The sequence below is a fragment of the Crinia signifera genome, chromosome 2, assembly GCF_055691185.1.
Source record: "Crinia signifera chromosome 2, ASM5569118v1, whole genome shotgun sequence".
Lineage (NCBI taxonomy): Eukaryota > Metazoa > Chordata > Amphibia > Anura > Myobatrachidae > Crinia > Crinia signifera.
Window position 1 is genome coordinate 14,563,188 of NC_139218.1, and position 12,649 is coordinate 14,575,836.

General features: G+C 44.7%; 1 protein-coding gene across 1 annotated transcript; it reads left to right on the forward strand.

Moving 5' to 3' along the window:
* Positions 1 to 2,687: 2,687 nt before the first annotated feature.
* Positions 2,688 to 8,983, forward strand: LOC146059402 (protein maelstrom homolog). Its single transcript, XM_083171599.1, has 3 exons — positions 2,688 to 2,830; positions 2,947 to 3,001; positions 6,417 to 8,983. The coding sequence occupies exons 1-3, from the start codon at positions 2,702 to 2,704 to the stop codon at positions 6,572 to 6,574; spliced, it is 342 nt and encodes a 113-aa protein (XP_083027725.1). The 5' UTR covers positions 2,688 to 2,701; the 3' UTR covers positions 6,575 to 8,983.
* The last annotated feature ends 3,666 nt before the right edge of the window (positions 8,984 to 12,649 follow it).

The following is a 12,649-nucleotide window of genomic DNA, read 5'->3' on the forward strand; positions in this document are numbered from 1 at the left end:
ACATAGGGCAGTATTCAATGAGAAAAGTTCTCCGTGTTTTGTGGAGAATTTGTGCTTTGTTCGCCTTGGACGGAGCATTTTGCTCTCCAAAAGCAAGCAACCCTATTCAATGTGAAATATTCTCCGTCTTTTTAAGTGATTTTCTCCGTCTCTCTCCGTGTAGCAATTCTCCATCTTTTGATGGAGAGCTGGAATGTGAACTTTTAAACGGAAAGGTTTTTATTTTTTAATTTTGGTGTCAAAAAATCAGTTTTTTTTCCTGTGAAGGGGCATGTTATTTGTATTCATGTGCTTATATCACATGAATATATATTTAATTTTTAAAAAAATATTTTTTTTCATTATTTTTTTTTTTACACAGTGCAGCCAGCAGGGGGCCCGAGCGCTCGAGCCGCTCATTAGATATTCATATATTCACTGCACCCGATAGTTAATATGCACGTTCGGATGCAGTGAATACTGGGTCCCCCGCTGGCTATAGGGGGGGGCAGCCTGTGCTGCCTGGGTCCAGGGGAGCCCACCACCCCTATACATTCCTCTGGAGCAGCCAGGGAGACTTTAATCTCTCTCTGGCTGCTTCCGTGCTTCCGTCCCCCGGCTCCCTGAAAGCTCCCTGCCGCGGACGCTCGTCCGCTGCAGGGGTTAAGACTCGCCGCGAGTGGCGGCGAGTCTTAAATACATTGAATAGAGGGAGCAGGAGGCTCCGGAACGCGGAGAATCTCCGCAAAAACAGGGAGAGTGCATGGAGAGCGAAATAAAACGCTCTCCATGCACGGAGAACTTTAACATTGAATACTGCCCATAGAATTTGGATGGCAGATAAGAACCACTTGGCCCATCTAGTCTGTCCCAAACATGTTTAAATTGTACTACTGTATTTGCCTCTACCACCTCTGATGGGAGGCTATTCCACTTATCTACTACTCTTTCTGTGAAGTAATTCTTCCTTAAATTTCCCCTGAATCAAATGTTATGTGTAACGTTGCGTCCTGGTAAACTCATTGGGTAAGTACCCAACATTCTAAGGGTTCAAATCTAGGATGTGGGGCTCTCCCAAAACAAGCCAGGCAAACTAACCCAAGGCATTACACTATTGGAGCAAGGGAAGTGGTGTTAAAGGATGTTAGATAGATATACAGTAAGAGCAGCTACTGCATGTGTTAGCAGTGTTAGATATAAGTGCAGCTACTGCATGTGTTAGCAGTGTTAGATAGGAGCAGCTACTGCATGTGTTAGGAGTGTTAGATATATAGGAGCAGCTACTGCATGTGTTAGGAGTGTTAGATATATAAGAGCAGCTACTGCATGTGTTAGGAGTGTTAGATATATAAGAGCAGCTACTTCATGTGTTAGGAGTGTTAGATAGGAGCAGCTACTGCATGTGTTAGGTGTGTTAGATAGATAGGAGCAGCTACTGCATGTGTTAGGAGCAGTTACTGCATGTGTTAGGAGTGTTAGATAGGAGCAGCTACTGCATGTGTTAGGTGTGTTAGATAGATAGGAGCAGCTACTGCATGTGTTAGGAGCAGTTACTGCATGTGTTAGGTGTGTTGGATATATATAGGAGCAGTTACTGCATGTGTTAGGAGTGTTAGATATATATAGGAGCAGTTACTACATGTGTTAGGAGTGTTAGATATATAGGAGCAGCTACTGCATGTGTTAGGAGTGTTAGATGGAAAGGAGCAGCTACTGCATGTGTTAGGAGTGTTGGATATATATAGGAGCAGTTACTGCATGTGTTAGGAGTGTTAGATAGATAGGAGCAGCTACTGCATGTGTTAGGTGTGTTGGATATATATAGGAGCAGCTACTGCATGTGTTCGAAATAGGAGCAGCTACTGCATGTGTTAGGAATGTTATAGAGGCCCCCCAAAAATTAACCCCATAACTAACCAGCTATATACATTTACAGTATAGGACTTACCTTAATTGTACCTTATTCAGTGTGCAGTTGCAATGTATCATCATTTTGATTATTAGTGTGTGAATAGTCACCTCTGTGTGGGGTCCTATCGAATATTTCTCCAGGATAATTGCCAAATTGAATAAGGCCTGAATATGTTCAGATTGCTGGGATCAGCCATGCGTTATTATGCCGTTTCGCTGTGGATTATTATTTTGATGATTGACTGCAGTGTAAGCTGATGCAGCAACGGCTATTTGCCCAAAACCTTTCCACATAAATCTAGTGCTCTACAAAGCAAGTCTCCTGATTGCTGAATTCTTAAAAACACGAATGGGGGAATTTGTTTTTTTGTGCTACTGCTGTCTGTGCCAGGCACCCAAAGGAGAATTCAATTGTTGCTCCTCCACTCAGTCCTAAACAGCTGCCGACGCCGGCATTTCTGCTCCCAGCACTCCGTAATGTCGACCAGAAATGCGTGAAAAGTCGCCCGTTCTGGTTGTGCCCAGCACTAAGGGGTCGCCTATTTTTCACGGCTAATCCCGGTATTGCAGGGCACAATAAAAAAAATAAAAAAACCACAATTGAATAGCACCCTCGATCTCCCGTCACTTGATACGGAAGAGTGCGGGCATGCTTAACCCTTTGATTGCTGTGTGAGAGGTGTGCCAAATATCCGCTAAAAACGGCTCACAGCGACTTTTTTTTGGGGGGGGGGGGGGGGGCGGCAGTATCGCAGTGTTTAACTAAGCTTCAATTAACTAACCCCCACCCATATCTCTCTCCAGCTACTGTATGAGCAAAGCTCTGGCCTCTGTGTACGACCTCGTCCTCACACCAGCTCACCTGCCGAGCACGGAGCCAAACGCCAGCCAGATATCGGCCAGTGCGAAGACCATCGTTCTTGATGCTAAAAGATATCAGGTCAGTTTCCCCCGATGGCTTGGCTATCATGCATGAATAAGAACCTTCCCTTCCTGTACGTATATACTGTGCCATGGAACAGTGCCAATGACGTCTGCTCTGTTTCTTCCCTCCAGAAAAGTGTGGATAACGAATTCCCCGCTGACCACGTCAATCAGTCTGCGCGTGCAGGTAATGCACAGGCATTGGGGTTACAGGGGCCTGGGGTGTGATGCTTCAGGCGGTGGATGAGGAGTACTACTGCACTGTGTTTCATTACTCTGCCCATTTAGGGAAAGCAGTTTTGGGGTCTTTGCATCTGATCATTAATGGTCCTCGTGTTTTTAATAACGGAGATAACGTCTTGTAAACACAAAAATGCAATACCCCTTCTTGACCAACTCAGGTGTGGCCACTCCCCTCATAAACCTGTCCTCAAGATCTACCAACAGTTCATGTGTCTCAGGCCACCTGTGGATCTATAGTAGGAATGAATGCAGCAGGTTTCAAAATGTGACAGTTAGTAATGACTACAGCTGTGCACCAGCTAGGTGATCTGGGGAATGTGACAGTTAGTAATGACTACAGCTGTGCACCAGCTAGGTGATCTGGGAAATGTGACAGTTAGTAATGACTAACGCTGTGCTCCAGCTAGGTGATCTGGGAAATGTGACAGTTAGTAATGACTACAGCTGTGCACCAGCTAGGTGATCTGGGAAATGTGACAGTTAGTAATGACTACAGCTGTGCACCAGCTAGGTGATATGGGGAATGTGACAGTTAGTAATGACTACACCTGTGCACCAGCTAGGTGATCTGGGAAATGTGACAGTTAGTAATGACTACAGCTGTGCACCAGCTAGGTGATCTGGGGAATGTGACAGTTAGTAATGACTACAGCTGTGCACCAGCTAGGTGATCTGGGAAATGTGACAGTTAGTAATGACTACAGCTGTGCACCAGCTAGGTGATCTGGGAAATGTGACAGTTAGTAATGACTACAGCTGTGCACCAGCTAGGTGATCTGGGAAATGTGACAGTTAGTAATGACTACAGCTGTGCACCAGCTAGGTGATCTGGGAAATGTGACAGTTAGTAATGACTACAGCTGTGCACCAGCTAGGTGATATGGGGAATGTGACAGTTAGTAATGACTACACCTGTGCACCAGCTAGGTGATCTGGGAAATGTGACAGTTAGTAATGACTACAGCTGTGCACCAGCTAGGTGATCTGGGGAATGTGACAGTTAGTAATGACTACAGCTGTGCACCAGCTAGGTGATCTGGGAAATGTGACAGTTAGTAATGACTACAGCTGTGCACCAGCTAGGTGATCTGGGAAATGTGACAGTTAGTAATGACTACAGCTGTGCACCAGCTAGGTGATCTGGGAAATGTGACAGTTAGTAATGACTACAGCTGTGCACCAGCTAGGTGATCTGGGAAATGTGACAGTTAGTAATGACTACAGCTGTGCACCAGCTAGGTGATCTGGGAAATGTGACAGTTAGTAATGACTACAGCTGTGCACCAGCTAGGTGATCTGGGGAATGTGACAGTTAGTAATGACTACAGCTGTGCACTAGGTAGGTGATCTGGGGAATGTGACAGTTAGTAATGACTACAGCTGTGCACCAGCTAGGTGATCTGGGAAACGTGACAGTTAGTAATGACTACAGCTGTGCACCAGCTAGGTGATCTGGGAAACGTGACAGTTAGTAATGACTACAGCTGTGCACCAGCTAGGTGGTCTGGGTAATGTGACAGTTAGTAATGACTACAGCTGTGCACCAGCTAGGTGATCTGGGAAATGTGACAGTTAGTAATGACTACAGCTGTGCACCAGCTAGGTGATCTGGGAAACGTGACAGTTAGTAATGACTACAGCTGTGCACCAGCTAGGTGATCTGGGAAATGTGACAGTTAGTAATGACTACAGCTGTGCACCAGCTAGGTGATCTGGGAAATGTGACAGTTAGTAATGACTACAGCTGTGCACCAGCTAGGTGATCTGGGAAATGTGACAGTTAGTAATGACTACAGCTGTGCACCAGCTAGGTGATCTGGGAAACGTGACAGTTAGTAATGACTACAGCTGTGCACCAGCTAGGTGATCTGGGAAATGTGACAGTTAGTAATGACTACAGCTGTGCACCAGCTAGGTGATCTGGGAAATGTGACAGTTAGTAATGACTACAGCTGTGCACCAGCTAGGTGATCTGGGGAATGTGACAGTTAGTAATGACTACAGCTGTGCACCAGCTAGGTGATCTGGGAAACGTGACAGTTAGTAATGACTACAGCTGTGCACCAGCTAGGTGATCTGGGAAATGTGACAGTTAGTAATGACTACAGCTGTGCACCAGCTAGGTGATCTGGGAAATGTGACAGTTAGTAATGACTACAGCTGTGCACCAGCTAGGTGATCTGGGAAATGTGACAGTTAGTAATGACTACAGCTGTGCACCAGCTAGGTGATCTGGGAAATGTGACAGTTAGTAATGACTACAGCTGTGCACCAGCTAGGTGATCTGGGAAATGTGACAGTTAGTAATGACTAAAGCTGTGCACCAGCTAGGGGATATGGAAAATGTGGACCGTTGGTAGTTCTGGACCATTTGGCCACCCCTGGGGCTTTATTCTGATGACTCGCAAGGCTGCGAAATTCGCAGCCTTGCAAGTCCATCAGACGCTGCACGCTGTGCCGGCCACCCACCCTCGCACGCCGTGCCCCCCGCACGGCTGCGAATGGATGATTTACACAATCAGCATTGCAGTTAGGAGCAGATTGACTGGTACTTTCTCTGTCCAAGGCTTAGAACATCTCCTCTGTCACTGACACAGATTGGTCATTAAGTGAAATGTCCTAATCAGGCACCTAGAAGTTTTTAATTGGTCATTTTTGGGCTGAATAATTGCAAAAATGATGGAGATTGGGGTACAAGGTATGGGATAGATATATTGGGGTGCTTTATAGGTGGTAGAAATGACTTGGTATTTTTAAAGCAGATTTAAATGACCATACTTGCACCCATTTTTATGTATCCCAAATTTAATTAGAGCATTTATTTTGCAGTAAAAAAAAGACTAACACTTTAAAAAAAAATGCTTATATCATCAATTTGACGCAATTGAATACCTCAAAACTCTTATGACCACTTTCAGACTTCTGTACTGTTTTCCTAAGTTAGTTCTGCTTTTTGGGGAATACAGACATATTTCCCCTTTCTCGTGTACTCTATTGTCTGGTTTTGTCGGTAAGAATTATTGCACAAATTGCAATTGGATAAGTTGGGTGTGTGCAAACATGCTCTTTACACAATTGCAGATGATAGCTGCGAACAGTTCAGGGTCTGCAACTTACCACTTTTTTTTTTCATGGCAAATTCCTCCCACGTGTCTCTTAGCCATTGATGTATATGGTACCGACCGTACTCAGCAGAGGGGAATACTGTGCATGTATACAGCCCGGAGGGTGGGGCAATGATTTCATAGCATTTCCCAGAATGACTGCACATTGCAGGGACCTCCGGATTTCCTCTTTTGAGGGGGGAAGAAAAGTATAGGACAAATCATCTAATGTTCTGCTTCTCTTGTCACCTCTAGAGCAAGATATGCCATGGCTAGGAAGACAAATGACTACGCCCTGCATGGGCCGAGGAAGAGGAATACTCAGATTGTTGGAGGCTGGCCCGATGTCCTCCCTACCAGCCAACCACCCTGCTCGCCCCCTTGGCACATCTAATGGCCAGCAAAGCTTCTAAGGGCGATTATAGTTGAGAAAATACAAATATTGGGTGTTCCGCCATTATCTGTTATGTAACACATGATTGGTCTTACTGGTGATAGCGACATCACCTTTCTTTCTTTCTTCTGAATACATGTAGAAGCGCCTGCAACATGTAATCAAAGGTATTTTTGGTTTAGCAATCCAAATCTGCAACGGATAATTTAATGCCTGCGTTGAGAGTATACTGTTTGGAAGGGGGACAAACCTAGAATAACCTGCAGCAGGGGGGGTGGGGTTGTACACAGCGTGGGCTGGAATTGGGTTCTGAGCGCATTGGAATCCGAAGCCTTGTTATGCACTGGTAAATCTGTTGATGTGGCCCAGTAATACTTACACAGGCAAAACCAGATGGATAAATAAAGGCCTTGGGTAATATAATTCAACTTTAAAGGGTCAATGACCTAGAGGGGCGGATTCAAATGTTTTGTTTTATCGCGCCTGATCTAAAGTGACGGAAAGTCGTGGGCAATATTCAAATGTCCGCTATTATCGCGCTGTTCTCGCCCATTAAGGTCAGGATTAGGTGCGCATAGTGGCAAAACCAAACTAATGGGCGTAACGGGCCCTAATGGCGGGAGAGCAGAAATGACGGCGCTTTCAGCTGTACATGCCCGAACGATGCTGCATTTGAATAGTTCTGTTCCATGCCATCTGCCCCATGAGCTTACGGTTAAACACTGTGGCTCACATTTATTCAGAGTTTCCAAAATGCTGCCGTGACAGTCCTTGATTTAAGGATATCTATGTTTGAGAACAGTGGACTTAATTAGGATCTCATTCGGGATGCCGTTAGTCACAATTCTGACGCCAGCGTCCCAATTAGCACCAGAAGACCTGGAATGCCGACATTGATGAGGATGTTGTCATTGGAATCTCAACTGCCAGCATCCTGATCGTAATAATGTGGGGCAGGTTCGCTCCCGGCCATGCAGGTAATTATGTGGGGTGGCCGGGTATTCTTTTTTGTTAGGGAAACCAATTCCGGGAATTCCTGAATTCTGGGATTGCAAAAATGCCCTGGGATTGGCATCCCTAGGAGGCAGGTAAGGAGGGCTGGGGAACGGGAACTTTAAGGGGGGATAGATTGCATGGAGGGATGGGCAGGGGGGTAAATTTGTGTACCGGATTCCTGTCCGAATTCTCTCCTTCGGGATGCTGGTGTTGGTATTCTGACTGCTGCCATCCCCACCATGTATTCCTCTCTGGCAATTTTATTTCATTATCTAAATTCAAGCATTGATATCCTTAAAACCTGGAAGGTAATAGTGGACTTTAGGAAACTCTGCATTACTGATGTAAGTATTGTGGGTGGTTATTAGCAAGTGTATATAGAGAAGGGGCCTTTACCCTCAGGAGCGCTCCTTTGTCCCCTTCTTGCATTGAGCCACCAGCAGTTCCCGGGATCGAAATCAGCTGGATTTCGAGATTTGGCCTCAAAATATACAGGATTTCAATCCTGGGATTGGAGTATCCAATCCCGGGATTTCGGGATTAGACTGCGCATGCGCAGTCTAATGCTGGGCAGCTTCTGAGCACCCGCTCAGAAGCTGTTCCTGACCCCGGTGTGCGGCCTGTGCAGCATGACCTCTGACCGTCCCGCTGCGCAGGCCGCAGCGTCCTGTCACAGATGACTGCTCCCAGCCGCACTGAACACCTAGCCTCCCCTCCTGCCCAGCTGGTGCTGCCGCAACCTGCCCGGAGGCACCAAGCAAGCACCGCTGCTCTCTACCCCGCTCCCGGCCGCCGCCTGCCTATGTAAGTAAATCTGCGGGTAGGCACCAAGCACCCTTCCGTAGCGCTGCTCTGCCGCACACCCATGTAGATTAATCTGTGGGGTGGACAGGGCATGTTTTTTTTGTTTTTTTTTTAGGGATGCCAATCCCCGGATTGAGCATTTTTCAATCCCGGAATTCCGGTATTGAAGAAATGCCCCGGGATTGACATGCATAGTACTAAGCCTTGAAAAGCGGAGAATGGTAACCCACCAACCAACTAGCTCATACCTGTTGTTTTTCAAACAGCCTGTAACATGGCAGTTAGGAGCTGATTGCCTGGCTGTTTATCACGCTCCATTTTATCACTTTTCAAGCTTAGTGCATCTGGCGTGATGTATAGAAATCCCCGTATGTGTACACTGACGCCAATGAGAAAGCCGTTCCTTTATGTATACACAACACTTCTCTAATGGGCTATAATGGTTTAAACTACGTTTATTTGCATTACTCCAGAAAGTTTGGTTCCTGTACGGATGTTGAATGTTCTTTTGCAGTGAAGTTACCCTAATTTGATTCCTATGCAGAATTTTCATTCCGAAAATCATTTGTACACTTTATTTTACATACAAAATGTCTGTTGAAAGAATAAACCGATTGTTTTGCCCGTTCTCAAATGGAATTTTAAAATCAATTCTTCAACTAAACTCAGAAATTCCAGCTCCAATAATTCGCTAATCTAATGGTAAAAAACACAAAAGGGAAATGAGAAAGTTATTCAATAAAATTTAGAGAGGGACGTACAGTCTGAAGTGTAAAAATAATAATTATATTTATAAAGCGCTCGATCTCCAAAAGAACTCAAGGGGCTTAACAGATAGAATGAACGTAATACAGTACAGGAACAATGAAGTGCAGAAAAGCTTTTCATAAACTATAGGAATGAATTACAGAAATGCTGGAGTAAACAGGAAATCTTGAGTCTGTTTTTTGAAGGATTCTAGAGTGGGAGTCTCGTACTGTGCAGGGAAGTGAGGGGTAGATTTATTAAGCTCGGTGAAGTGATAAACTTGTCTGGTTTGTTATCACCGGCCAATCAGCTCCTTCCTGTCATTTTTCAAACCAAGCCTGTAACTTCACAGTTGGGAGCTGATTGGCCGGTGATAAAAAACCAGACCCTTTATCACTTCACCGAGCTTAACAAATCTACCCCTGAGTTTCATAGTGTCAGAGCCGCATGACTAAAAGCTTGGCTCCCAGAGGAATTACGGGAGATTCTAGGTACTGCTAAAAGTCCTTCATCTACAGATCGCAGTAGTCGGGTGGGACAGTATAAGGTAAACCATGTCTGTCTCTGGATGAAGGCTGGGTGCAGGTGGAATATGTGGGTGATGGGCCATGTGCCCATCACCCACATATCGAAAGAGCCATACACTGGAATTATATTGTTCCAACCAGTTGGACGTGTAACGGTAAGATGTTTAGCTACACTATACGCTTTGATGTCTAAGAAGTAAAAATTAAAAATGTGCCAATTGGCCAATAATATGGTAACCCACTGGGCAGCACCAGCCGGGGGTCCCTCAAAAATAAATACATCTAGATTTCTTTATTACCAGCTGCATATTCCAGCATGGAGTTGGATTACAGGTCATAAAATAACACGTCATCAATTCTGGTTCTCTTCGCCACTTTGAGACTGTGGAGACATGGTCCCAGAATCAGGTGGATATGACCCACCCCAGGGGGTCCTATCAAATCCGTTTTTTTAGAAACACGCCTTGTAAGGATTTTCATGCCAAAGATGGTTATATAAAATTGACTGTGGTACGAATTAAGTCACATGGGCTCAAACATGGAAATCTTAAAACCTGCACTGTCTTGGATATAACACAGCCCTGGTGCCTGTTGGCTATTCCCCATACATTTTGGTATTTTGGCAATAAAGGGTTACATATACAGGTTCCATCATGGCCTGGTGTCAAAAGATTGCACCAACTGGGACTTGTAGTTCACCAAAAGAAAAATGTAAATACCAATTTAATTTAAAAAATGAAGTAAATTCAAAGACTAGGCTACTTTCATCCTACTTTGATCTGTGCTCCTGCCATTGGCCAAATCAACTTTGTTAGTTAACTTTGCTCTATGCTAATATAGTGGTTGCCGTAGGTTACTACAGGTCAGTCTGTTAGACCTATATAAGCAGTGTTAAGACAAGCAGTCTGGGGGGGATATGTGGTCATCATTAGGTCAAGAGGTCAACCTGAGTTTTTCATGATTTTTTTTCTTTACCCGACACGTTCATACTTTACCATCCCAGTGGCCATAGAGGGAGAATATAACCGTGCCTGAAGCATGGCAGCCATGTGAGGGGACGCGATACGCTTATGTCTACATTGACCAACACCAAAAAAATGTGAAAAACATGTCGACCCTTTCTCGACCTGGGCCACGTACCACTTACAACCTATGTACATCAACCCTATTTAGATCGGTCACTGAAGGTCAACAGGGTTTAGATTGAGACTTGAAATAGGTTTACAGGTCAACACAAGCAGGTCGACCATGGGAAGGTCAAAAGGCTTGCCGCGCTCGGCCCACTTTTATATTCTAGCACCACGCCGCCATAGTATGAAGTACCGCTTGTAGGCGCATAAAGAAAAAACCCGTGAAACTCCTGTCGAACTTTTGTAATTGACCCAATGCATGCCGACTTAAATAGGTTCGACCTAGTGACCATGTCCCTCAGGTTGTGAACTCACACAGCTGCCGGTTGTGGACACAGAGGCCGGTTCTTCAGATCTGCCCAGAGTGTGGATTCCAGTGTGGAGATGATAAGCTCCTGTATATAGAATTCTAGCCGCATAAAACAGCATACAGAATTCCTCACATTATAAAGAACACTTACATTTATTCATTATTGGATCTTAACATGAAAAGTCAACACAATAATTCATGTTCCACCAATCACGATAAAAGGACTAGGATTCACTTCACCAGGAGTTGGGTGGGGTGCCGGACAGTTTCCCGACAGTCATTACTCCAACGTCGGGATCCCGACAGTCAAAACACCGACAGCCGGGTTCCCGACGGCCGTCGGCTACTTTCCCTCGTGGGGCTCCACAACCCCCCCCCAGATCACATTTTCCAGACAACCCAGCTGCTGCACATTTGGAGCTAATTACTTCACTTGGCATTCTGTGAGGAGATCTGGAACACTCGAGGACTGGAAGAACAAAGAATTTTGTGTGTACCCAGCGCTGGACTGAGTGAGCTGCTGGTCTATTGCAATGGGTTAACGCCCAAACCCAAATATATACAGAGCAAACAGAAAAATTTGGCAATAGACTAGCGCTGTATAGAAACCAAATAAAGTGTATCTGGGATATGATGTATAAGAGTCCCCGCTTCAGAAATCTTCCTGGTGCTATAAGAGCTTAGACTTACAATTTAATTCTAGCAGGTGTTCACATAAGAGTTTCTTTATATGACTTCAAGGTAGCGGAGAAGTGGCAGGGAATATCAGCATGAAATCGACTTACATTTAGGTTCTGTCTCGCGTGCATGAAAAGGTTTCTTTACCAGCAGACTCCAGGCGACAGGTAAAACGCAGGTTTATTCATACAAAGACATCCATATAAATCCAAACGATAAGACAAGGTTAAAAAAGTTCATGGAAGCAGGTAGTGGCGAGAGTAGACGATCGGCGGCGGCTGTTCCCTCAGTGACTGGCGTGCTGCAGACTGCGCCGGCAGAGGGGCTCCGTGTGTTGCCGCTTGAGAGGTCAGACTCGCTACTGCTGCTGGACGCTGGCGGCTAGATCATCAACGCGTTTCGGATATTATATATCCTTTTTCAAGATGTGCCGCTGTCGGGGCCGGGAGGTGCTTTTAAGGAGGTCCTGTCCAATCACGTAATTTCAGGCAAAACCTCACGTATTTGACCTAGCCCGGCTTCAGACATTTAAAATACATTTCTATCTAAAAATGCTTTGCAGTATGCTTAGAATACATTTTTTAAAAGACTTTTAAAATTCATTTAAATAATCTTCAATAAGAAGTTTACACAATAAAAAAATGACATGATTATAAAAACATGATTATAAAAAACGGGAAGATGAACAATTTGCACAATAAAATGGCATATACATAGCAGCACTTATAATTGCACATATAATAGTAATCTGACTGGTATTTAACTCATATGAAGCCGGACATTTGTGAGGGGAAGAGAACACAAAAAGGAACATGGTTAATATTATACAAAATAACACCATATCCCACCTCCCACCTCATTGTAATTCATATGAGCCATTTATATTCATAATCTGCATTTAA

Bases quoted from the DNA above. Each gene is read 5' to 3' on its own strand.
- LOC146059402 (XM_083171599.1), top strand. From the start codon at position 2,702: ATGAGCAAAGCTCTGGCCTCTGTGTACGACCTCGTCCTCACACCAGCT. The intron at 2,831-2,946 runs GTCAGTTTCCCC...TCTTCCCTCCAG, and splicing joins TTGATGCTAAAAGATATCAG to AAAAGTGTGGATAACGAATT. The intron at 3,002-6,416 runs GTAATGCACAGG...TGTCACCTCTAG, and splicing joins CAATCAGTCTGCGCGTGCAG to AGCAAGATATGCCATGGCTA.